The 27,500-nt window shown below is 32.5% G+C and overlaps 1 protein-coding gene across 16 annotated transcripts in view; it reads left to right on the top strand.

The window, feature by feature from the left end:
• Ehbp1 (EH domain binding protein 1) overlaps window positions 1-27,500 on the top strand; it is a 305,040-nt gene that overhangs the window by 271,545 nt on the left and 5,995 nt on the right. For 13 of the 16 annotated variants that reach the window (XM_048804245.1, XM_048804243.1, XM_048804235.1 and 10 more), the window contains 2 exons: window positions 24,356-24,455; window positions 25,613-25,686. In XM_048804245.1, coding sequence (XP_048660202.1) covers window positions 24,356-24,455; window positions 25,613-25,686 — 174 coding nt within the window. Of the gene's footprint in view, window positions 1-1,672; window positions 1,717-6,768; window positions 6,779-10,593; window positions 10,605-10,921; window positions 11,032-24,355; window positions 24,456-25,612; window positions 25,687-27,500 lie in introns of those variants that run through there. The other 3 variants (XM_048804248.1, XM_048804247.1, XM_048804249.1) reach the window with 3 other exon arrangements.

Here is a 27,500-nt window from a genome sequence, read left to right as displayed (position 1 = left end):
CTATAAACCCAAGTACATTTTCAGTTGTAGACTACTTCTCTTCTGGATAATAGAATGTCATAATTTTTCTATTTCACTTTCTTTATAAAATTAAAGTGTCCTATATAAACATCTGAATTCTCGGTCTATATAAAAAAAATTTTAGCTGAGTATATCTAGAAACTAATGTCATTGTTTCTAGGAGACACAAACTAAGGAAAAGGAAAGTATACTAGTGAGGATTGCTAATTCCACTCTCAAGTCAAGGTATAAATAGTATTCTGGGTGATATGTTTTGCTCTGCATAAATGCTCATTGCATTAACTAGGGAAAGTTGCCAAGAAAGAATATTCCGAGGAAATTTAATATTTCTTCGTAAAGATGTATGTAATTCATTTCTCATTAAGTGCAAACTTTATTATGAAGTTCTGTTGCTGAATGTTGTCCGTATGCAATCTATGTACAATTATACTAAGCATTTTTTTTCAAGAAATTGGAAAGTATAAAAGGCTAAGAATCAACTTTTGACACAATTTCTAATATGAACTTTTAATAATATCACTTTGTTTTGTACGTATTACTACCATTAATTATAAATGCAAGTATGAAATGTCTTAGAGATCATATAGTCTAGACCCTTTATTTTGCTGATGAAAACATTGAAGTCAGAGTAAGAGGCTGACACAAAGCTGTAATTAGAGCAGGTGTTTTCTGACTCAAATTCCAGCATGTTTTCCTTCCCCTAAGCCATGCTGTTAGATGGTTCATTTAAAAAAAAAAAATCAGTACCCAAATGTTCTAGAAAAACAATCCAGACTTGAAATTCATTTAAAAATTACTTTGGGCACTGGGAATGAGTGATAGAGCACTTGCCTAGTATGTGTGAAGCCCTGGGTTTGGTCCCCAGCACTGCAAATAAATAAATAAATAAATAAATTTTATATATATATATATATATATATATATATAGAGAGAGAGAGAGAGAGAGAGAGAGAGAATATGAATTATTTGCTATCATGTATTATTCATAGTAAACAAATCCCTAATTTGTCCCCACAAATAAACTAAAACTTTATTTTCTACCTTATTTATCTCACATAAAATAAATCTAAATGTTAGAAAATGTGAAATATTTGTGATAAAAATATTTATATAATATTTATATTTAAAAGACTTCCTTTAGGAAAAACAACAAATTTTAATTTAGCAACTTGTCACTATGAATAATAGAATAAGTTTCTTAGATTCCAGAGGTTTCAGTTTGTTTTTTTTTTTTAAGTTCATATCCATATGTTGTTAAAATATTGTTGGAAAAAAATTCTCTCTAGTCCTGTGCCATGAAGATTATTATATGCTTTAAAATCTTTAATATATTATTAACTTATATCTTGATTCTTTTTACTTATTTTTTTTACACTATATATGTACACAACTCCTATTTAGCTTGCTGGGGAAATCAATTTTCTAGAACATTTCTTTATACCAGTATGCAAGTGAATTTACATAGGAATAAGTCTAGGTTTCCTTAAGAGGGCAACAGAATTGAAAACTGAGGCCAACAAATAAATGAAAGTTTCTCTAAATCCATTGGATAATAGAGGCAGTGTTAAGGCTAACCATAGTGTTGAACTAAACAGAGGGGATTACTCCTGGGTTTTGCATCAGTTGTTTTCTGCCGGGTGGCCTCACTTGTCAAAAAAAAAAAAAGAAGAAGAAGTTTAACAGGCAAACATTCACATAGGCACATTGAGAAAAGAAGTATGCTTAATTCCATCAAAGCTTTAAAAAATCAATCATTAATTTATTCTAACTACAATTGTTGGTCATTTGTGAAAAACATCTGGCCTTTAAGTTGTAGGAACCTAAACACCAGTATAGTGTGAATACTTGTGATGAAGCTTCAAGTTTGATATAATATAAAAATGTTAGTATATGTGTAGCTTGTCTAGCTATACATTACATTTGCTTACTTATAATGTTTTAGCCACTTCATATTTTGGACCTTGAAATTTTTATAAATGTAAATATAGTCTGCTTTAAAAGTTATAAAATTATTTATTTGCAGCCCTAAGAAGTCCTATTTCTTTACATGTTTTTTGTAGTTGTTTACCACAGTGATATTTCAGCAATCTTGGTATAATAAATCTAAATTGTTTATGATCAGTCTAAATTCAAGAAAATATGATTTTGAAATGTTTTTAGAAGGAATATAGTCTGCTTTCCATACAGCAAAGTAATGGTTAAAATATTTGTTTTAAAGCTGGATTTAGATACTCCTGACCACTCTCCAATTTAAGTAATACAAATGATTTTATTCAAGAAATGTTGGTAGGAAAATGCACTGAAAAAAACAAATTTTCAGCCTTATTGATATCAAAAAGAATAAAACTAATTCAATCATTATGACTAAGGTAACATCCATTTCTTTTACTTAAGACTATCAGCAGACCAGCTCAATACTGGGATACATTTAATATTAAGCTTTAAGTTAGTCAAGTTTCAAGTTCTAATAATACATAAGTAGCCACGTCATAACTACAAAATGCCACATAGCATGTCTTTTCTGGTTTTATTGTGTTTTATTTAAAGAATGGTCTTTTAAATTGTAGAATAAAACCTAAAAACTGTAAGGGATGAAGCTAGAGTTTAAATTAGAAATATTGTAAAATTATATCATTTGAATACATGCCTATGAACAGTTAATATGTAAAAGCTAATCCCTATGACAACATACTACTTTATACTGGGGATTGAACCCAGGGCTTTCACATGCTAGGCAAGTGCTCTACCACTGAGCTATATCCTCATCCCTTTTTATTTTTTATTTTGAGACAGGGTCTCCCTCATTTGCCTAGGCTGGCCTCCAATTTATGATACTCCTTCCTTAGTCTCCTGAGTATCTGGGATTACAGGCATGGGTCATTGTTTTAAGCTCTCAGTTTCTTACTGTAGAAAAGAAGTAAAACATGATATAATCAAATATTGCCTCATCAAAGGCTTCATGTAGACAAGGTCTTGCTAAATTGTCCAGGCTGGCCTCAAAGTTGTGATCCTGCTGCCTCAATCTCCTGCGTCACTAGAATTACAGAAATATGCCACTGTGCCTGGCTTCACCACTACTCTTTAACTTCTCCTGGCCTTGTGATAATAATTACAAATGTCAATTTTTTTTTAGTTATAGTTGGATAATACCTTTATTTTGTGCATTTTTATGTGGTGCTGAGGATCGAACCCAGCACCTCACACATACTAGGCAAGAGCTCTACTGCTGAGCCACAATCCCAGCCCTAATTACAAATTTTTAAAGACTATAGATAGTACCCATAAAGGAGATTTGATTCTAATAAGAAAATTAATAACTAATAATAAAAATATATTTTTCACAATTATGAAATATATTAATCTTTAATTTAGACATTATTTCACTTATACCATAAACATTATTGTAACAATGAACAGTTTCTAAAATGTACATTGAAAGTAGACCTAAAAATTTATATGTCATACATAGAAGCTACTTGTAAAACTTTATTTAGCCCTCATTTTAGAGGCACTGATGTCCAACGTACTGTTAGGATACTAGAGATGAGAGGAAAATCACTTAAAACAGCTTGTGCAATATAATGTTTGAAATGGTTCTTTGAGAATGTGCAGATTATGTCTTGCATAGGGACTCCTTCCAGCTCTCTGGGAAAATGAGCTGTTGACATTCTTTTGGGTCATCATCCAAGATAGGAGGGCAACCACAAGGATTTAGCAGATAAATTCATCCCCAAAGACCTTTATCCATTACATTGCAACTTGGAAACATTCATGTTGAATAGTAGCATTAATGTAGCTTTTAGCTCTTAAAAGTCTTACATTTAAAAAAAAAAAAAAGAGGAAGAAAAGATGACAATGAAGAAAATCCAATGAGTATGTTAATAACTTATTTAAGTCTTCTAAGAGGCAGTCTTTATTTACATAATTTTAAAGCACAAACCCCTTTTTTTCTCTATAGTGGTTTCAAAAATAGAATTGGAATCTTATATATTGAGCACTAAGCTTTTGAACTTTAACTCAATCCTGTGTTATTTGTTAGTCATTTATGACTAAGAAAAAAAAGTATATTTTCTTTACTGTTATAGTCTGAAATAAGTGGCAACATTTGCAAATGATTGAAAATAACCTAATTTAGGTTCTGACTCTCCTTGGACACCATGATTCAGGCATAAGGGAAAGGAAAAGCTATAATAAATGCATTATTAAGTGTATACATTAAGAATTACACACATGTCCTTTTCTCATAAATAGTGAAAAAAACTTTTTGACTCAAACTGGAATGATACTAATATAGGGCTGAATGTGCAGGAAAGGTTCCCACAATGCATTGTGCAAACCAAGGGCTAACAAATACCCTGCTGCTTTGAAACCCCCCCAAAAGACAAAGGCACAATGAAATAGAAAGCTTACCACCGGTAGCTTTCAAAACGACAAACTAGGCAAACTATACATCTCCACCACTCCAATTTTGTCAGAATGCTAATGAGCTTGCTCTGATCTTTACTCGGCTTCCCATGTTTTCTACATCTTCAAGGACCACATGGTGCTAGCAAAATAAAGACAACTAAATGAGAATTTCGAATGCTTTTTGTGTTAGGACCTGGTGCTTTTCAGTGGGCGAACTCGTTGAATATTCTCAACTTAAAAGAGTACAACAGGGGGTTGGGTATGAACTTTTTAACAGGAGGAAATTTGAACAAAAGTAAATTAGTGAGATGAAGAAAATATGAGAAAAATTTCTGATTAATTTCCACTCCATAATATCAATGACACCTTCAGCCCCACTCATACTCTTCTAACAAGAGATGCTGATAAAAGATGAATGATTCTGTGTTGTTCACAGTGAATGTTTAGTGGTTTTTTAATAGCAGCATTCTACATAAAAGGCACCAGGAAGTACTCCGCATTAGCAGTTGAGATCACTAGTTAATAGGATGATGTCTTTTAGCTTTTGTCACAAGATTATTAGAAAGGATGGGTCTCTGTTCTCATCATTGCATAGTTTGGAGTGCCTGTTGAGTACAAGTGCTAAAATACAGGTTTCTCAGTATTGTTTCACATGTAAAGCAAAAAGCCTTTTAATGCAACACCTTTTTCCTTTTTTATCAGGTGATTTTGTTATTGATCTCTAATCTGCCCCTTTAGCTGTATTAAATGCTTGAAGTATTCTGCTTTTCACTGTATCTTTGATGCTAGCTATTTGTGTCTATTAAATTCATTAACATTAAAGCAAGATCTATAGAAAGCATTAGATTCTGCAATTTAGAAAATGGCAGATTATGTAGTTTTTAATGGTTTAGGGTATAGAGAACAACATAAAGTTAAGATTGCCTATTTTATGAAATTTCCTTTTTTTCTTTTTTTCTTTTCTTTCTTTCTTTTTTATGCTGAGGATTGAACTCAAGGCCTTACACATGCTAGGCAAGCACTGTATCACTGAACCACATCCCCTGTCCCTACTTTTATGACATTTTTAATTATATATTTCAAAGAAACATGTTTTTCATTATCCTCCTTTTCTCTAGCAATCACTGTACACTTACTGGGGGAATGACAGTCCTCAACTCCATCTCTCACCACGTCCATATCTTGAAAAGAAAAAATGAAAACCAACTGGGAACATTTTTATAAATTAAGATATCTGAACTTGGAGTTAAACTAACTCTTTACAACTAATAAATACCCAGGAAAGGATGTTTGATAAGAAAAAGTAACACCTTTCAGATTTTGTGTGAACATTTCTGCCAATGTTCTTCGCATTTAACATATACATTTGATATTCCTATGTTCTGTTCCTTAAGTTTTCTCTTATCCTGAAAAATTATATTTTTGCACATTGTACTTTGTTCACATAATTCAGATCTTGCCTCTAAAGATATTGTAATGTGGGGGCAGGGTTGTGACCCAACAGTACAGCTACTTTCCCAGTATGTGCATAGCCCTGAGTTCAATCCCCAGAACTGCAAATAAATAAATAAATAAATAAAATACAAGATATTGTAATGCATTCAAACTTTTGTTGTTGTTGTTGTTCCAGGGATTGAACTCAGGGCCTTGTGCATGTGAGGGAAGCACTCTACCAACAGAGCTATATTCCCAGCCCTATATTCCTACTTCTAACAAAATGAAGGGGGGAGGAAATCCTACAATAATAGGAATAACTTGAAGAACCATATTTAATGTCAGGATAAAGTAGAGACTATAAATATCATAACAGTTTTTTATAGTTTGCTAGTTCTAAATTCTATGTAGTATGATATTTCTATGTCTTTCCTAACTATGGGTGGGAATTGGGATTTGTGTAATAAAATGTCTCTCTTTTGTATAGAGATTTTATTTTATAGTAGATATATACCTGTTTCCATATAAGTTATTATAAGAAAAGAGGCCATGTCATTAAAACTCTACACTAAACTTAGTGAGATAACTATTTTAGTTACAAAACTAAAAAGAAATATAGATTTGTCCATAATGCAGTTTTTTCTAACATGAGATGCCATATTAAAAATAAAAAATGTTAAGTTTTTAAGGGCTGGGATTGTGGCTCAGAGGGAGAGCTTTCACCTTGCATTCGTGGGGCACTGGGTTCAATCCTCAGCACCACATAAAAATAAAATAAAGATATTGTGTCCACCTATATCTAAAAAAATAAATATTAAAAAATGAAATTTTTAGTTTTAATAAACTTTAATAAGTAGAATGTTTCCATTTGATCTCTACACACAAAATATCAAATAGAGAAGCAAGGCTATAATGTGTCTCCAAAAGAATCTTTCATAAGTAGAGACAAACTGAAGGAAATTGATACTGTAAAGTAAAAAAAATTATGTCTAAGATTCTGAAATATTAAAGTTAGCCTCTTCTCTACTGAAATAATTACTACTGATAATTCATAGGGCATTTAATCTATGTCATAATAAATAAGCTAGTTTAAAAACATACATATAACATTTTTTGTTTATAAATTTTCTGCAAAGTGAGTTTTTAACACAATTTCTAGGGCAATGAGCCACTTTCTTTTATACACTTGAAGAGTTGATAGTGTCCATTCCTTTTTGGAAATAAAATGCTAACACACTTTTGGTAAATGAGATGAGGTTATTGGTCTGTTTTATGAATCTGTGTTTTTTATTGTGTAAAGATTTTAGCTACTTTGTTACCTAATTCTAAGAATGCAAAATAATATAACATAATTTTCTAATTGCAAGAAGTAATATAATACCATGCAATTATATTCTAGTGCAATATGCAGAAAAGTAAAAAAGCATAAAAGAACATGTCAGACAAGTGATTCTGTTACATCCTTGATTAGCAGAATCATAGCTAGGTAGGAGAACAATGAGTCAAGACCCAACTTTCCAAGTTTCTCTATCCACTTTCTCTTCAGTACTCCTGTCCATGATATATCAAACTCTGTCTTCCACTGCTGTTGGTGTAATTACAGGAGAGGCTATTCTTCATGCTTAATCCTAAGTATACTTTCATCTGAAAACACAGACTGGGCCATTCCAGCAGTGAGTTGAGATCTTGCCTGAGAGGATGATAGCCAGGGCACCACTCTACCTTTTGCTATATTCATCCCTACTTACTATCTCAGCTTTATGGGCTGTGAGCCTAAGTTTCCATTGTAATAAAAGGACACTATGGCCTTAAACATAAAAATTGAGAACTAACTTGATAGTAGTGTTTGCCTACCATTTATGAGGCCCTGAGTTTGATCCTCAGCACTGCAACAAAACCCACAAAATGGGAGGAGGGGGGGACCTAACTCTAACTCTTATAAAGGATGAAATTCATTTATATTTTACGTCTTAGGATTTTCATTCATTCAACAAATATGTTTTGATCCCTGATTATGTTCAAGGTACTATACAGAATGTAAAAACCCCCTGGGTAATGATAATAATTAATTTTTGGACACACTGGGTTGAAAGTGATAAGGTATGTTAGCTAAGAGATTTGTCAGAATTTAGTTACTTTGTATCAAGCATTTGCACAGGCCCTAGCATATGCTTTATAATATTAGCTTGCATTTATTCAGCTCTTTCTTTGCAAGCTAATATTATGTATATGATCTCTTCAGTTCTTAAATTTGTCAAGCTCTCTGTTATGATTTGTATATAAAGTGTCCCCTAAAAGTTCCTATGTTAGTACAAGACTATTCAGAGGTGAAATGATTATGAACTATAACCTAATCAGCCTGTCCTAGTTTGAATGGACTAACTAACTGGGTGATAACCATAGGCAGGTCAGGTGTAGCTGGAGGAGGTAGTTTACTAGGGTCATGCCCTGGAAGGGTTCATCTTCCCTATAGTCCCTTCTCCTTCTCCTCTCTCTGCTTCCTGTCTGCCATGAGCAGAGTAGTGCTCCTCTGCCAAGCCCTTCCACCATGATGTTCTGCCTCAGCTTGGACCAATGGAATTGGCCCACAATGGACTGAACTTCTGAATCTGTGAGCCTAGATAAACTTTTCCTCCTCTAAGTTGTTCTTTTCAAGTATTTTGGTCCCATGAATGAAATGCTGACTAACACCGTCTTCTTTGAAATAAAAGATACCCAAAGATGAAAAACACTAATATGCTAGGAATTTTACAGACATCATCAAGCATTAAATAAAGTAATTATAATAATAAATTACTAGTCAGGCATGGTGGCACATGCCTGTAAGCCCAGTGGCTTAGGAGGCTGAGGCAGGAGGATCTTGGGTTCAAAGCCAGCCATAGCAAAAGTGAGGCACTAACCAACTCTGAGACCCTGTCTCTAAATAAAATACACAATAGGACTGGGGATGTGACTCAGGTTGAGTGCCCTAAATTCAATCCCCAATACTAAATAAATAGATAGATAGATAGATAGATAGATAAATTAGTATTATTCTCTTTTCACATTTGTATATTTTGTTATTGTGTGTTAGATGCATACTATAATAGGCATTTGATTATTAAAATTAATAATGACTAAATATGCAGTGTAAAGGCAATAGTAAAGTTTGTTTTAAAAAGAAAATTTAACTGTAATGTATCTATAGTGTTTTTCCTCTTTACTTTATACATTTTCAATTTTTTAAATTGGTGATACTGGACTGAGGATGTAGCTCAGTACACTTGCCTAACATTCTCAAGCCTCTTAGATTGATCCTTAGCATTGAAAAAAAAAAAAAAAGGTAATATTCCTAAATTATCTTCTTTCTATAGTTTTTTTCTTTCTGTGGTTATAAATGAAACTAATATCATACTTTCAGGTTTTCTTTACTTACACAGTTTGTTCAGCTAATTGTAATATTAATATTCATTTCTACCTGTGTGTCGTTATTTAGACTATTTAAGGAGGAAAATACATAAATTTTATGTAGAAGTAGCAGCATTCAATTGTTGAATCATTCTAGTTTATGCAGTAGGCATTGGACTATAGCATTTCTAGAAAGAAACTTCTGATTCAGAAATGCAGAGAGCCTACTAAGATTCTCATTTCTGACATTTGTTTCTTCTCTCCTTGGCAGTCACTGTATGCCCCAGCTTTTTACTATCTACAGTCTTAAGTTGACTTTCATCTGCTGACTCATGTTTATTCATTTATCCAGAAAAAAAATGTATATAATTTCTACCAGTGATTTTTAGACAGTATTTCCACTACTAGAAATTTTGAATTGGAAATATAAAATATAATTTTTGTACCTAAAGAATTATCCCACCACCAAAATTTTCAATTTGGAACATGCCTATTTCCTTAAGTGAGGTATATCCTTATTCTAGAGTGCAATACAAATTTTTCGCATTTAAAAAAGTAGAAATTCCAGGAAAATGTGTTTTTTCTCAGCAACTATCTATGAAATAAAATTTAGGCATTTGAACTGATTTGGCAGCAACATGTTTTTCTTCTGAATGTGAAATTAAATTTGTGTAATGTCATGCCAATGCTAAAATAACATGTTATACATGGAATATCACCCTTTCTTTTTTTAAAAAAAAAAAAATTAATCTCAGTGACTTCTTTGTGAAAGGGCCAAGACAGTGGTTCTCAAACTTTTATATCCATAAAAAGCCTGAGTTTGTTTTAAAAAAAAAAAAAAAAAAAACAGTTTTCAAGGTCCTGCTTTAAAGATTCTGATTCAGTGGATCTGGGACTGGGCCCATCTAGGCAGTTCAAATACAGGTAATCCACATCGCATTTGAGAAACACATGGCTAAAGATATGCTAAACACAGTATTGAGATTTAAGAACAGGGACTCTAAAATCAGTAAGATCCCAGCTGGAATTTAGCTGGTTTTGGACAACTTACTTAAAACTCTTTGAGTCTGTTTTCTTAGCTGTTTTTTAAAAAAAGAATAAAACTCTGATAATACCTTAAGAATTGGCAGAAGGTGAACACTTAGTACAAAAGTAGCTGTTGCTGTCAGTTGTGGTAGTAAGTTTCATTATTTATTATTGTTTCTACCTTTACTTTAATTTTTTTTCTTAGCTCCTGATATGCATATCTCCATTCTATAACTCTTTTCTTTGATGTTATTTCCCCATCTTTCTGTCGCTCCCTCTCTCTCACTTTCTATTCTTCGTTCCCTCAAAAAATACCAGAAGAATAGTTTTGGGAACTTGGCATAAGACTAAAAAATTGTTCTTATTGTTTTTTAACCCTTAAATTATCTATTAATTATTATATATTGGTAAACAGTTGCACAAATACCATAATTTTCATGTAAATAAATAACTAGGATGAAGCCTTAGGAATTTTACTAGTCCCTTGAATTGGTATGCTAATTTTTATGAGTTTTTTTAAGGCACTTCCAGAAGCAAACTGAACTTACATATTGTATTTTGAGAAACCTATTTTAGGACGTCATATAGGAATCAACTTTACAAATGGATTTTCTCTTTCTCTGTTTCATCCTTACACTATCCTAAGAACCTGAACCAAGATTTCACAATTTGACAAAGAATGACATCAGAGAAGGACACGTGTGTGAGTTGCCTCCTCAGTCGAGAGTCAAAATCAGGTAGTTGGTAGAAAGATGCAAGCTTTGTTCTGACACCTTTCTCCAGTTTTCCCTACATGGAAACACTTTCCTTTAAAAATATTGATAATAATATAGAGAATGAACTGGGTGCATACTTGATCTTGTCAGTCCCTTCTTCTTGGGGATAGAACTGTCCAGTTATATAGCCATGAATTTTCTCTTGTTATCTGGGATTAGAAATTCCTACTTTCGAATTATTATTCATTCTACTTGGAGACCTTGCCAATTTTTTTTCTAGTGAATGGTAAATTATAATGTTTCTTAAGCCTCTAGGTTCTTTACATAAGAAAACTGAACATATATAGTCGTTGTATCTGTTCTCTGTCCTCACATATCACTTGTAATTTGGATCAAGAAAGGCATTCATTCACTGAAAGGCGCTATTTCCTTTTGTTTTTCTACAATTAAGGAATACTGATGAGTTGGTATCTTTAAAAAAAAAAAATAGAGGGCTGGGGATGTGGCTCAAGTGGTAGCGCGCTCGCCTGGCATGCGTGCGGCCCAAGTTCAATCCTCAGCACCACATACAAACAAAGATGTTGTGTCCGCCAAAAACTAAAAAATAAATATTTAAAAAATTCCAAAAAAAAAGAAAAAATTTTTTTAAAAATAGATATTTTTAAATGCTTAATATTGCCAACTAATTTTTAATGTGTGTTGATCAGTTCTGTGAAAAATTTTGTTTTTGTTTTAATGGATTTGGATGAAATTTATAGAGAAAGATTAGTCTTAGCCTTAAAGGATAAATTTTAGTCCAAATACATATATAAACAATTATTTTCCAAGCTAGGACTGATGGCTCATGCTTACCGTCCCAGCTACTTCAGGAGACTGGGGCTTACAGATCACTTCAATCCAGGAACTGGCAACATAGTGAGACTCCTCATCTTAAAAAAATAAAAAGAAAGTAAACAGTTTTTCAAAAACTGTTCTACCATCAACATAAGAATACATGGAATAGTTTCCTTTTTGTTTTTAAACTGGTGATATGAAGTGGGAGATGACATGTGAATTCACGGTGCATAAGTAATGGACATCTCAATTACAAGTTTCCCTTGCATTTCCCTTGCTGACTGGTTACATACTGCTTCTCCATTCTTTACCCACTCTAAAGCCACCCAATTTCATGCCAGTTCATTCTGACTTACTAGCACCACTTGGTGGCCAAAGCTACAAATTGTATAAAGCACCAGCATTTCTTCATTTAAAAAAATGAGTTTTAATTTTAAAGCATTGAAGTCCACAACAATTTTTATAATTGATAAACTATTTCAGTTATAAATCATTTTCAACAGAAAAATAATCACTAATGTAGTCATAAATATTTTATTTCTCATGAGAATAAATTAAATGGAGCCAAAATGTAACATTTCTAATAAATACCATTTGTTTTAACTCAAGTGCTTATTTTATTATTATTTTTTTTTTTTTTTTTTTTTTTTTTTTTTAAGAAATAGGGTTTCACTGTGTTTCTCAGAAGGTCTCAAGTGAACCTCCTGCCTTGGCAGGAACTACAGGTATCCACCATCAAGGCCAACTAATTCAAATGCTTATTTTATTTTTGTAGTGCTGGGGAATCAATTCCAGCACCTTGCATATGCTAGGCAAGCATTGAACCACTGAGCTCCACCCTCTGCCCCTCAAGTGCTTATTTTAAATCAAAGTTAAAAGTTAAATAAAACTGTAGTAAACATTTCAGTTTAAAAGTAATAAACTGGGCTAGGGCGGTAGCTCAGTGGTAGAGCACTTTCCTATCATGTGCAAGCCCTTGGGTTTGATCCCTAGTATTAAAAAAAAAAAAAGTAAAATACCATTCTAGAAAAAAAAAGTGCCAACTATTTCATAAAGCCAACAAAGGTCAGCTTTATACAATATAATTTCATTAAGATATTATTTTTCTTTGTTTTTAGAGGATAGTTTGTTTGTGGTGCTGGGAATTGAACCCAGGGCCTTGTGCATGCTAATTGCCCACTCTACCAGTGGACTACATCCTAGCTCCCAATTTTTTTTAATCATGCTAAAAATTATCAGTGCCAACTAGGTAGCTTTTTTGCTAATTGTGAACTATATTTGATAATAATGGAATTATTAACAAATACATTGTAAAGAACAAACATATTTAAAGTTGATCATAACTTTCGGTGGGAATGTAAGTTATTTTAGATGTTATTGCTCTGACCCTTTTTAAGTGGACTACAGCTTTGGGAAAAAAATAGACACAGGGCCATATATGTAAAGGCTGGAGATTGGCTCATAAGATTTATGTCAGAATCTGACATGGACTATTGAGATATATTATAAAGTTCTTCAGGTTAAGGAAGGGATATTTTAAAAATTGTATCACATTAAAAGTGGTAATTTAACAGATCCTGAGATTAGGTTGAAGAGAAATCTAAACATAAGTGTTGTTGGGAATACCAGAGATTCTGGGAATCACATTAGATTTTCTCTGAATTTCAGACTGAAGAAACTGCTATTAGCCAGAAGACCTTTGGAATAGACTTCCTAGAGTATGTACAGCCTTGGGAAGGGAAATGTCTCATAATTTGCATCTGAGTAGCTCCTTTAAGAAAAGAAAAATGAGGACCAGGAATGTAGGTCAGTGATTGAGTGCTTGCCTAGTATGTGCAAGACCCTGGGTTCAATACCCAGTTCTAAAAGAAAGTAAGGGGGGCAGGGAAAGAGAGTTTGAAATATGAGTAGTGGGGAGTTGATGGGATTCCATGCATGGGTAGATTGAAAATGATGAAGTGATTGTAGGATGCATTTTGATTAACTGTTCTAGGAAAATAGATATGTAGAGAAATTAGAAATATCATGCTCAGGGCTGGGGGTTGCAGGGAGGGAGGGAGGGACGGAAGAAAGGAAGGAAGAAATTAAAAGAAAAAAGAAAGCACTCAATGGAATAAACACCTTAAGATTTGCATCATGTTGTCTAGCATATTTATTTCTGTGAGTGGGTCTTTCTGGTGCTTGCATTGGCAGTGAGAGAAACTCTGAGACTCTTCCAGGAGGGATCACTGTGATTACCATACCTTGTACCATTAATAATTCTAGGAATCAGGCAGGCATTGTATTGCCTTCTTATAAACTTACATAATTCTTATAATCCCAACAACTAGAGAGGCAGGAAGATTACAAGTTCAAGGCCATTCTGGGCAACTTAGCTAAACCCTGTTTCAAAATAAATTTAAAAGGGGCTGGGGAGGTGGGGATGTAGCTCAGTGGTAGAGTATTCTTTGATTTAATCCCCAGTACCACAAAAAAAAAAAAAAATCCTAGAAAATCCTAGGAGTCAAGGGAGGATCCTGAAGCAGGATATAAGCTTAATTATGTACCTTCTTAATTTATTTTTAAATTTATGAAGCAGAACTCTACTTTGTGTGTGTGTTTGTGTGTATGTATGTATATATGTGTGTGTATAGAGAGAGAAACAGATGTAATATAAATTATTTGTGTGTGTGTGTGTGTGTGTGTGTGTGTATGTGAATGATGTGTGGGGTACAAGAGAGAAAGTGAAAATAACACCATTATGTTATTTCCAGTACTCTAGGCCAGGTATTATTCTAAGTGTTTTACATATTTTAATTTATTTAGTCATCATAAAACTCTTCAAAGTAGTACATTTATCTCAATTTTAAAGATAAGGAAACTGAAGCCTAAGGAGATAAATAACCTATCCAAGTTTAACAACTCTTAAAGAGCAGAGCTGAAACTTTACCCTGATAGTTCAATGCCAGGCTGAATATTCTTGCTTGAACATTTTCATTAAATGACTACTATTTCCATTGCCCCAATGGAATCAAGGTTACTGAAGAAGTAGACAGGTCTATTCTTGGTATCCTGTTTCTGGAAGGTACCTCATACTAACCTATAATTCAAGGATTTTATGGACACCTCAGTGAGGAAGAAAAGCTAACTTCCTTTGTGAAGTAGGATATGCTACTCTAAGATCTTTGTTAAATCCTATTTGCCTGCATGGGAAAAGTTACTGAAATCCTCTGTAATAGATGAACTAAGTGAACAGGATGTGAGTTTTATTATCTATCAAAGGTAGTTTGGGTTTTTGTGGAATCTGTTTTTCATTTTTTTTTTTTTGGTGTGTGTGTGTGTGTGTGTGTTGATGGGGTGGGGGTGGGGGTGCAGTTCAAACCCAGGGCTTTAAAGTATGTGCTAGGCAAATGCTCTACCCCTCTAATGCCAGAGATAGGGTTTTTTTGTTTGTTAACTTGTTTGTTTATGAGAGTCACTCTGAAGGTTTTGTTAAGGTTGCTCTGAACTCAAAATAAAGAGCCTGTTTTGTTAAGACCAATTACCTATGAGTCCTCATGTATTAAGTGGGTGACTAAGAATGGTGGTTCACAAGACTATGTGAGGACTGTTCCATCACTAGCTAACTTTAGGTAAGTTGTATAACCTCATTAAATATTCCATGCTATTATAATTATCATCATTACCATTATTTCCACTTTATAAGGAAGTTATTGGCTGTCAGTGACATGATGAGGGAAATATGGCAGTGTCTCTTTGACACTGTTGTTCTTATGTCTTTAGGAAATGGCACAAGTCCATTGTGAGTGTCTCTTGTGTACTGTACTGAAGAGAATAGCTCCACTAAGAAAACTAAGGGGGTATTGGATGAGGGATTACAGTGCTGAAACTAACCAGTCACCTGGCCTGGAAAAACAGCACTCACTGCATTTGTTTCAAGATGTGTAATTACTGAAACCCTGCTCAAGTTAGAAATCTGCCACAGAAGCTTCTGCACCATCCTTCTTTGCTTAAACTTCTGTGGTTTGAGAATGAATGTGGCCAAAGGCTAGTAGAAGATAGGAATAATTCCCTTTAGCTCTTCCTCATGGAATAAAGATATTTAAGGTACATATGAGGACATTATATTAAGTGAAATAAGAAAAACAAACATAATTATCTCACTAATATGTGGAATATAAAGAAGTTGAACTCAGTGAAGTAGTGAGTAAAATGGTAGTTATCAGAGAACGGGGTACAGAGGGTAGGGTGTAAAGTGGGAATGACTAGGGTCAAAAGTACAAAATTTCAGAAGGAATAAATTCAAGAGCTCTATTTTATAACATGGTGACGATAGTTAAAATTTATTCTTGAAAATTGCTGAGAGTAGATTTTTAAGTGCTTTCATCTCACTCCAAAAAAGATAAACTATATGTGTTAATCAGTTCAATTTAGACATACCACAATGTGTACATATTCCAAAACAATTTCTGTATGTTATTTTTGGCAATTAAAAAATAAGGAGGGAGCCTGGGGTTGTGACTCAGTGGTACAGTGCTTGCCTAGCATGTGTGAGGCCCTGGGTTTAATCCTCAGCAACATATATAAATAAAATAAAAGGTCCACTGACAACTAAAAAATATATATTTAAAAAAATAATAAGGGGGCCTGGGGCTGTAGCTCAGTGGCAGAGCACCTGTCTAGCACATAAGAGGCACTGGGTTCAATTCTTAGCACCTCATTAAAAAACTTAACCAATAAATACAGGCATGCTGTATACAAAAAATAAAATAAATTAAGAAAGTAAATAATTAAGCTTATATCCTAGTATTGCCTGGTTATCTGAATCTAGGCTTGATCAAAGCAGGAGTAGAATGGAAGAGAACATAACTGTACAGGTTTTACAGTGGGGTACTTTTTAATTCATTTATTATTGGAAACTGGAGGCTCTGAAGATTTCTTGATGATATTTTTAAAGACTTTAAGCAAACTGGAAACTACCTAGAAAAGTAGCTAACTACTTTTTATAATATATCTTTGGAGAAACTTTATTAGAAAAAGCACATCTGTGGTAAATCTACCTGAATTTGTCCTTTTGTTTTAAAAATTGTATTTAATTTTCTAAATTCAATGAATCCAATCTCATTCTCACCCACTATTTAATAAATCAGCTACTTCATCTACATTGACAATTTCATAAACTGATTTTAAAGGAGCGGTGCTTTTAATATCAAAATACCTTCCTGTAAAAAAAATGATGAAAACTGTGGCTGGGGATATACCTCAGTTGGTAGAGTGCTTGCCTCACATGCCCAAGGCCCTGGGTTCAGTTCCCAGCACCACACACACACACATACACACACACAAAAAAAAAAAAAGATGAAAACTTACTTTCCTAGTGAAACGTTTTGCTTTTCTTCAAATTATATCAATTTGTACTTCAGACTGTAAATTTTATTTTTTGATAATAATAAAATTTTAGAAGTATTCCACTTGTCAGTAATTTTTTATCTTAAAATTTACCTCTTTCATTCTTTGGTATTCATCAATATCCCATGATCTACTTTGTTTTTTTGTTTTTTTGTTTTTCTTTTTGAGGGGTGGAGGTATGTGTGTGGCACTACGGATCAAATCCAGGGTCTCATACATTCATTACATTCTAGGCAAGTGCTCTACCACTGAATTACACTCTGGGTTCTTTTTTTGTTGTTTGTTTGTTTGTTTGTTTGGAGACAGAGTCTCACAAAGTTGCCCAGGCTGAACTTGGGATCCTCCTGCCTCAAGCTCCCACGTAGCTGGCATTACAGATGTGTACTATTGTCTCTAACTTACTTTATTCTTAAGTCTCTAAAACCCTTTGTAAGTGACTTTCACTACCTGGTGCCCAGTCACATTATTGTCTCACCATGGCTGTGACTATCTTTTGTATGCAGAAATGGCACTGGTGATCCAGTGTCCAGTGGTGATCCAGTGTTTTTGTTTTTTTCATCTGCAAACCCACTTGTGCCGCTGGATAAAGTGAACATGCTTATGTATACATCTGTATTTAAAAACCACATCTTAAAATAACAAATATTAAAATAGAAATAGTTTTCCTCCGCTCCCACTTTTCAAGAAATAATTTTATTCATGTTTGTCTTTTAACACTAATGTCTCTGTCTCTAGAACCTTTAGAACTTTTTTGTTTAGATTAAACTCGTGGGCACTCAACCACTGAGTCATATCCTAAGCCCTATTTTGTATGTTATTTAGAGACAGGGTCTCGCCGAATTGCTTAGCACCTTGCTGTTGCTGAGGCTGGCTTTGAACTTGCGATCCTCCTGTCTGAGCCTCTGGAGCCTCTGGGGTTACAGGCATGAGCCACTGTGCTGGCTAGAATCTCTTTGTAGTCATTCACATGACATGACTGTGAGATGGCTCTTAGGGAGAGGGTAAAGGGGAGTCTGCCTGGTACAGTCCAAACTTAAGGAGGAAGAATTACTGGGGCGGGAGTGCTATCCATCTGTAAGGGTGGTTCACAGTTCAAGTTTTCCCCCTTATTGAAGGGTACATAATTGATTCTCCAAGTAAAATACTGTTTGTTCTGTAGATTGATGTCTGTAAAAGTGACTGTATTTTTTCTCTTTTTACAAAATATGTTAGATGTACCTTCAAAAAATAAATACAGCCCTTGAGTTCTGAGAATTTTAACTTAAAGCCAGGCTTGCTAGCACATGCCTATAATCCCAGTGACTTGGGAGGCTGAGGGAGGAGGGTTGCAAGTTTGAAACCAGCCTCAGTAATTTAACTTAAGCCAAATACCCATATATAGGTAGTCAAAATAGGCATGCAGGGCTGGGGATATAGCTCAGTTGGTAGAGTGCTTGCCTTGCATGCGCTAGGCCCTGGGTTCAATCCCTAGCACTACAAAAAAATAAAAAATAAAATGAATAAAATAGGCATGCACTTGGGCTGGAGGTGTAGCTTAGTAGTATAGTTCAGTACTGGGGGGCGGGGGGTATGCATTGCCTGTAATGTGTATCATATTAATACCTTTAAAGTCTCTTAGCAGTGAAAGTTATGAATACAGCCCCATCTCATAGGTCATTTTTTTTAAAAAAATACTATAGTCTAAGGATGTAACTCAGCGGTGAGTACTTGCCTAGCATGTATGAGACCCTGGATTTGGTCCCCAGCAATACACACACAGGAAACTATAAGTAAATTTCATCAGTTATACTTTTTCCCATGATGACTACTTCAGTGCTTTTTTTTGTTAACTTTGAGCTTAGTTTATTACCTTTTCAGAAATCTAACATAGGCCTTTGGTATAAAAACAGTCTATTCATACCCCATTAAAGAGTTGGTTCAATAAAATTGCTGTTAATTTCCAACCTATAGAAATAAATTGTGTATAAATTAATTGAGGAAGAACTTTGATGAAGCTGTCTATGCCTACTTCCATAGGAAGTACATGCATGGAAGTCTGTCAGAACTGTAGAATGATGTGGCTTCAACTATCTCCCCACATTTATTTTTTTCCAAATGGGTAAATAAAATATGTATTTATTTTGAGAGAGAATGTGTTAGTTTTTATTTTATGTAAACAAAGAGGCACATTTTCCCTAAAGTTTATTTTTTTTAAAGAGAGAGAGAGAGTATTTTATTTATTTTTTAGTTTTTTGGCAGACACAACATCTTTGTTTGTATGTGGTGCTGAGGATCGAACCCGGGCCGCACGCATGCCAGGCGAGCGCCCTACCGCTTCACATCCCCAGCCCTAAAGTTTATATTCCTAATACTATAGTAAATATATCATGTTAAACAAATAAGATAATTGATGCTAAAATGTCAATAAGAATTATAAAATATTCTTCTTTAATGTTGATTAGGAATATTCTTGGAGCAGAAACACTTGTTTATATAGTAAAATTTATTTTCTTAATATAGCTTTAATTCTTTCCTAAGTTTAAATATTTTCTAAAACTGGGAAACTATAGTTTGACAATGGTGTTTATTGGCTTTGGAGTTGATGCCTCTGACCCCTCCATTAAGTTTTTACTTTTACTTTCTCTGATAACAGCTGGTTGGATACTTCAAGTGTCTCTCCATTGTAATAAAGTATTTTAAATATCATTCTATAATCCCCATCAGGACAATTTTTAATGTCAGCATTTTTGGTTTTATATTTGGTTTAACTTTGATGTGATGTACTAAGAGAGCTGTATTTGATACTAGTCAGCCATTCCCCACTATGGGATTGTGGCAAGATTTCAGCATTCTTTAATGTTTTCATGGTTGAAAACCTTGGCTTTGTTTACATGTATAACAACAGTATTACAACTATGTGGTTTTACCTTTTCCCACTGAATCCATCCTATATTCAGCTACAATTGTATTTATCATTCCTTATTTTGCATTTATATAAGAATTCACTGTCTAAAATATAATTTTGTAAATAGATGATATTATATTGAAAAGAATATTAGGAAAAGTTTATTTAGAAGCCAGTTTTTAAAATAAGATTCAGAGCTGGCACTGTAGCCCAGTGGTAGATGCCTAGCATGCATAAGGTCCTTAGTTTAATCCCTAGAACTGCAAAAATAAAATAAAATATGATTAATAATTCCAAGATTCTGACATCATTTTTTTATTCATTTGAAACATACTGAAAAAACACTACTTCTGAAAAAAATAAATGAAAACTACATACAAATTCTTGGATTAGTAAATGAATTCCTAAATGAAATTATATAACTTTAAATCTTGTTTGTTTGAGGAAATGGAATATAAAGGTAGTTACTGTAGTCAACTAATATTTATTAAGTATATTACATGTAGTACTGTGTGAAATGTGCTGCTGTCTATGAAGTTCTTTTTATTAACTGTGTGAGAGGAAGAATAATTTTAAGTCATTTTAACAGCTATTTTCCTGCCATTATCATTGTTTTGATTTCTTAATAATTTTCACAATTCATACTTCAACTACAATTGATTAAGAGAAAAAAAACTGACATTAAGAGAGTGTGTGATACCAGAAAGAACATTATATATCTGGAGGCAAAATAAAAAACAGAAGTCTTTAAAGGAAACAAAATACAAAATATATTACTAGAGACTATATTAATATTAAGGTGAAAATGGGTAGCTTTTTATGATGCTTTATTGGTAATAAAATAAACAGGAGGTGTACCATATTTTAAAATATAGTGCAACATCCCAGGCATTATTTTAAATTTTAGTAAATGTATACTGGACTGTAGAAGTCACTTTTTATTTCAAAATGGCCTTCAATAGTATGTCTTGAATTTTTCAGATCATGAAATTGAAAAAATTTTAAGATTTATAAAAAATACCAGTACTAGTTCTGAGGTGACAAAAATGTGGTTGTATTACAAATTAAAGATAATTTTGAAAGAGAGGTAGTTAGCTAGGTGAGGTTAAACAAGATTAAATGATTTATGGCCATTTTATAATATAATGACAGTCTTCATTTTAAGCTACAATGTAAAGTGCTTTATTCTGAGATTAGGTATTGTGGCAGAAGCTAAAACTGCCTTTTTTTATAACAGTGCCAGAATACAACCTCTTTTTCTTTTTTCGCTAACAAGACTGCTTTACCACCACAGCCCACTCTAAGTAATTAAATCAATCCTTTGTACTTACCGTATTCTCCTCTAGTGACGGTACTAGATCTGATTATATGCTTCATGCATATTCAAAGTACCGCACTGACAGCTCTTTAATGAGCTCTTACTTAATCAGTATGAACAATGTTCATCTTGTTCTTTTTTTCCTCGTGCATTAGAGCTAGGAACAGTTGGGAAAAATGAAACATCCAGCATTCATTTGAAAAATATATTGTACTTTGAAAAGTGTCTAAGCTGAGGAAGTTGCATTCTGCCCTTTAAAAGTCTGATGGACAAATTGGATTACTAGTATTGGATTAAATAACAAATGGTTAGAGGAGAAATGAGAAAAGCTCACTGTGATCACAGGCTTTAATATTTTTTGTTACTTATAAAGCTAAAGGGGTCTTTAACCAGTTATTAAAGTCAGGATTAATTTGTAATGGTTCAACTTACTGGCTTTTAAGAGCTTTTTAAATTAAAAAAAAATTTAAAACCCCTAAAAACAATAGTGTAGTGATGGATTAGAAGAAACTTTAATTTTTATTACTAGAATAGATTTCCATCATATACAATTTCAGATAAGGATTTAGTGATACAGATGTTTTTCAATTAATTTAAATAATCTATGTAACAATGTGTAATGTGTCTTTAAATATTTATCATTAGGCTTATTTCCTTTTGAAACATGAGACTCTTTTATTATTAGAGATTTCCTAACAATTAGAGGCAGGGGATCTTGGATTCTTACCTAGAAATCATAGGCATAAGTTAAACTGAAAATAATACAGTTCCACATCAATATTGTTATACTCAAGGAAGCGGTGTTCCATTGAAGAAAATGATGCTAATTTAAGTGTAGGCTGGTTGCTTCTAGTATTGCCTGAAAGCCTCAATTAAAGGTTAAGTTAATCTCAAAACAAAGTTTTAATATGTCTATATTTTTAGAAGCTACTTAGTTTATAAACACAAGAATTAGGTCTTTAATCAGAAAATAAAATATCATAAAATCTACACCTATTAATATTGCACACATGTGTCATTTCACTGATCAAAAAAGCTTTCACCAGGGTACAATTGGCCTTTTTCCAAATTGCAAGCTTTTTCTCAGCTTTTTCTTTTTACTCTTTCTTCTTTTGTTGCTACCCAGGGATTTGTGCCTATCGCAGCCTGTATCACATGACCAGTGTCAAGACATCACATGGTCCAAAGTGAATACAAAACCAGCTACCCTAAAGGAGAGATTAAAAATACTGTAAAACAATAAAGACTTTTGTTCAGACTCTAAAAGAATCTATCCTAAGTCGGCTTCATACCATTTAGTTTTAACAGCATTTAATGAAGGCACATATCCCCACTGTTCTCCCCAAAGATGAATAATAACACGTATCTGTTTTATAGGGATACTTTGAAATACATGTTTAATCTTTTGTACACAGATCAGTTTTTTATATTCTATTTTATTTTTAAATATCTTTAAATTTTTATTAATGTAGAAATAGTTAAATTAATTATGGAATGCCCATAACTTATGCATCAATATGAAGTAGATATTTGGACACATGATATAATAAATCCTAGGACACAATATAATATGAACTCATATCTGTGAGAGAAATCTAGATGTGTTTATAGATAAAGTATATACATGTGTTTGATAGACAGCTGAGCTGTCTGATTTGGGAGGAAATATACTACTTCTGGAGAAGGAAAATGGAGTGAGGAGGTGAGGAGGGGTGGGGTCAGTGAAAGAGGATTTGACATTTATTCAATCATATACCTCTGTATTTTTTGAATTTTTAAAATGGACTCATAATATTTGAAATGTAAAAGAAACCATCTCACTTAAAGAGAAAATAAAACTTCAGGGATAATAGTCGTAATTGGGATATTTAATGTTTTGTCAGCTATTTAACTTAATCCCATGAATTCTATACAGATGTTGGACTGGTAATATTAAATAATGGCTTAGTAAAGCAATAAACCAAGCATAGGTGGAATTCAGGGAGAAAAGGCTAAGAATTATAAATTTGACTAGGTATAATTTTAAGGCAGAGGAAGGAAAAATGTGAGAAAAATCGATATTTTTCTTGAGTATAATTAGGGGCTACTTCTACCTGAACAATACTAAGTACATGGTGTACTGTATTATAATCCTTAATACTAGCTTTTGTTGGTGTGTTGTGGGGAGAAGTAGAGTGATACGGATGATGGAATGGGTATGAAGTATAACTTATGAAATCAGTAACTTTACAAACTTTAGATTGTTTCTCTAATCAAATGTTTTCTAAACATTATTTTCACTGTAATGTGTTTTTTTCACAGAGACCTGTTGGTGTCTTTTTGTAATACTCTCTCTCTCTCTCTCTCTCTCTCTCTATATATATATATATATATATTTTTTTTTTTTTAATTTATATTTATACACACACACATATATATATACATACACATATATATAATCTTTAGTTTACTTTGAGGGAGGAAATAAAAGAAAAACTAAATTGATACAAGTAGAAGCTTTCACACAATCTTTGGACTTTTCTGATCTTTCTGCTAGTCTTATGATCCTCATAATGATTTTTCAATTTTTTTTAATCATGACCATATGTCTGTCATCACCATCAGTTCTTCACTGAAACATAATAGCCAGTCAGCCTCTAGGGAGGATTTAAAAGGAGGAACATTTTGTTTACAGTACTTAGTGTTAATATGATCTATAGGTATGTCCAGGGGGACTGAAATATACATGCTGAAAAATGTCAGCTTTAGAAGTTTGGCTTATATGTTTTAAATACTAATTATTTTTTCAGGTCCTGGACTTTAATCTTATATTATTATAAGCAGTTTTATATATAGTATTGGAATATTTAAAATATTTTTTGTAATGTTAAAAAACTTGTGCTAAACTATCATTTGGCTTATAAAATGTCATATAAATAAGAAGTAACTCTTTATACACAGCAAAGAACACAGAAGAAGAAGAAGCTATGATGCAAGAATGGTTTATGTTAGTTAATAAGAAAAATGCCTTAATAAGAAGAATGAACCAGCTTTCTCTACTGTAAGTACTCATGACTGAGCTTGTTTTTCCCTATAGCATTAGGCTTTCTGTTATTGCCTTCTTTAAAGTTTCCTATTTATTGAGCTCAATTTTTTTCTTTCCTTAGAAATTACAGTATATTTTATACTCTATTACAGTATGTTTTATATTAAAAAGTAAATATACATATATACATACATTTTTTCACTGTTTCCATCCAAACAGTAAAAATTTGTAAATGGAGTGATTAAACACTGAAAAAGTGTTTGTTTTACAAAAAGTCAAGGTATATAAACAGTTCTTATGTTTTGGAAATAAATCACTTGTGCAGAAAAAGGAGTTTGGGTTTATATTAATGGTTAGAGGAAAACCCTTTAGAAAAATAAAATTGAAGTTTATTGAACAAGTTCTAAGTTAAAAATAAAATAACACTTTATAAGAACAAAAATACATTTGTTGTCTACAGATAATGTTAATCTAAACTTTGGGATAAGAGCTTAATTACTTAAATAGAAGTGACCTTTTTATGACTGTAGGAATTAAAGTTAAATGGAGAATAGATCAAATGTAAACATTCTAGTCTTTGGTGTTAGTTCACTAACGCTTGTTCCTTTCTGCTCACTAGCAAAGTTCTTATGGTATGCCACCTAGTGTGGGAATGGCCAGGTTTATCTTTTATTTTGTTGGAAAAATCTACTTTTATAATTCCTATCATTTATGAACTTGATAAAAGAATTATGATGAAGCACAAAACTTAACTAATCCAGAATCTTTGTCTCCATTTTTAAATTTGTGCTGGTAATATTTTCATGTTTCTTATATAATCTTTTCACATAGAGTTTTGAATAAAAGAGTGTTGATTATGAACTATAAAAAACATTTTTGAAAGTAGTCTTATATCTGGCACCTAATACAAGAAGCTTTGAAGAATGGGACTACTTATCCTCAGATTAAAATATACCTCTGTGCCATTCAAGAATTCAAAGAAGAAAATAATAGCATTAGTAAATATTCAGCTGAGAAAGATTTTAGGTTTTTGTATATCATTTGTTTGGAGTGGCTTAAAGTTAAAGAGAAAAGTCAGTTATGAGTCCTAAAATCAATGTAACCTAAAGGTTCTTTTAAGTGTTTAATGATTTAGTAATTAGCATATTGATGAACTTTTGCAACTTGCCTAGGGAAAAAGAACATGATTTGGAACGGCGGTATGAACTGCTGAACCGGGAATTGCGGGCAATGCTAGCTATTGAAGGTAAGAAATGCAGTGGTGGGTGAGGTGGATGAGGTGTCAATTGTCAAAGAGATTTAAAGAGTGCAATACATGTCTGGTTTTACTATATCTTCTCTACTAAGGTCTACAGGAATCATGTAAATAAATGCCTTGTTGGTAGAAAGTAGTATACATATGAATCTAAGGACTCTAATCAGATAGATAATCATTATGTTTGCTATTAAGTACAAAATTGTCTTAACTTTTGATTCAGGTAGCTTAAATTTCCATTAAGTGAAAAAAATAAGGAGAGTTGATTTAATTACATTTTACTTTTATGCCATTTAAAGTTATTTCCACTGAAGAGGTTCAGAAAAGATTTATCATTTTGATTTTTCACCTTAGACTCTAAATTTTACCATAATATTTAACTGATGTCAACATTAAAATATGTCACTGTGCAGTCTACTATAGATCTTAAGAGTCCAGCTCCTATTAAGTAAATAGTCAGGCAAAGATTGGCATAAGAAAAAAATTACACACTTTCACACTTTTCAGAAAGTTTTTTAACTAATTATATAGTAATTCTGTGCATGTTTATAATGTCAATAAATATTGGCCACCTTAACTATAGCATTTACTATGCATTTTTTTTTTGTAAAAATTCCTAGGTGTTTTATAATGCCCTTCTCTGTACATATCTCTCAGTTGAAAATGCCTTATAGTTCAAAGATTTCTGCTTAAAAGCTAATCCTTTGGGCTCTGTAAAATGGATCTTTTGTTTAATCAATGCAAATTGATTTTCTTATTCTATATTGACCTCTTAACCCATTGACTGTCCATGGTAATTTTGTTCTTCACCTGATAAGGTACCTGATCCATAATAAGTCAATTCTAATTAGTTCAGAAACTAGAAATTTAAGTTTGTAAGGGAAATCCAAATGAAGTCTTATATTCTTAAAATATTTTAATATAATATTGTCATCAAGTAAAAAGTACCCTATTTATCTACATACTATCTTACATGTTACAGAAGTTTTATTTTTAATTACTTTTATATCCATTGTCTCATTTTATAAATATCAGTGACATTTGGATATTCTCATTTAGAAATTTACTTTATTTTGATTTACTTTATTTTAAAAGGCTTCAGTTAGCCAATTTCTTTCAAATGACTCTCTAAATGTATTAAATTATACCACTTATATAGGAAATAAAATTTTTGAAAATTATTTAAGCAGTTTTGTGAAACTTGCCATTGAAATAAAAATTCACAAGTACACTAAACAGTATTTTTCTTCCATAAGTAGTTTTTATAGTCATAGCATAGTCTTTAAAGGAGATTGGAATTGGAAAAGCTAAATAGTTGAAAAGTAGATGCAGCAATACTATTTATATAGGAATATATGTATATATATGTATATATATAGTATGTATAATATATCTCATTATACAGTATATTCTTTATAGATTCATTATACATTACACTTAATATAAAGTGTTATTGAATTTTTTTTACCCATCCTCTCCTATATAGAGTTGACTTTTAAGGCAGACATTGGTTCCATACCCCAAAGCCAGTATTATTAAAAAAATACTTAAAAAGGAGGACCTTATGCATGACAGTCTTATTCCTATATACAGAATTAACAGTCTTAAATAATCTAAAATTTTATCTGCCTAATCTTTTTATACATACATAGAAACAGTAGAAACTCATATTCTTTTAAGAAGAGGGGAAAACAATGTTTTTCTTTTTAAAATGCTTGTAGTGCAGTTGTCAGGGCTTTGAGTTATTGTTCTCTCTTTCTCTCTCTCTCTCTCTCTCTCTCTCTCTCTCTCTCTCTCTCTCTCTC

Source organism: Marmota marmota, unplaced genomic scaffold, assembly GCF_001458135.2.
Source record: "Marmota marmota marmota unplaced genomic scaffold, marMar, whole genome shotgun sequence".
In the NCBI taxonomy this organism is placed as follows: Eukaryota; Metazoa; Chordata; class Mammalia; order Rodentia; family Sciuridae; genus Marmota; species Marmota marmota.
Note: the sequence above shows the minus strand (reverse complement) of the source record. Positions and strands in the feature narration are given on the sequence as shown.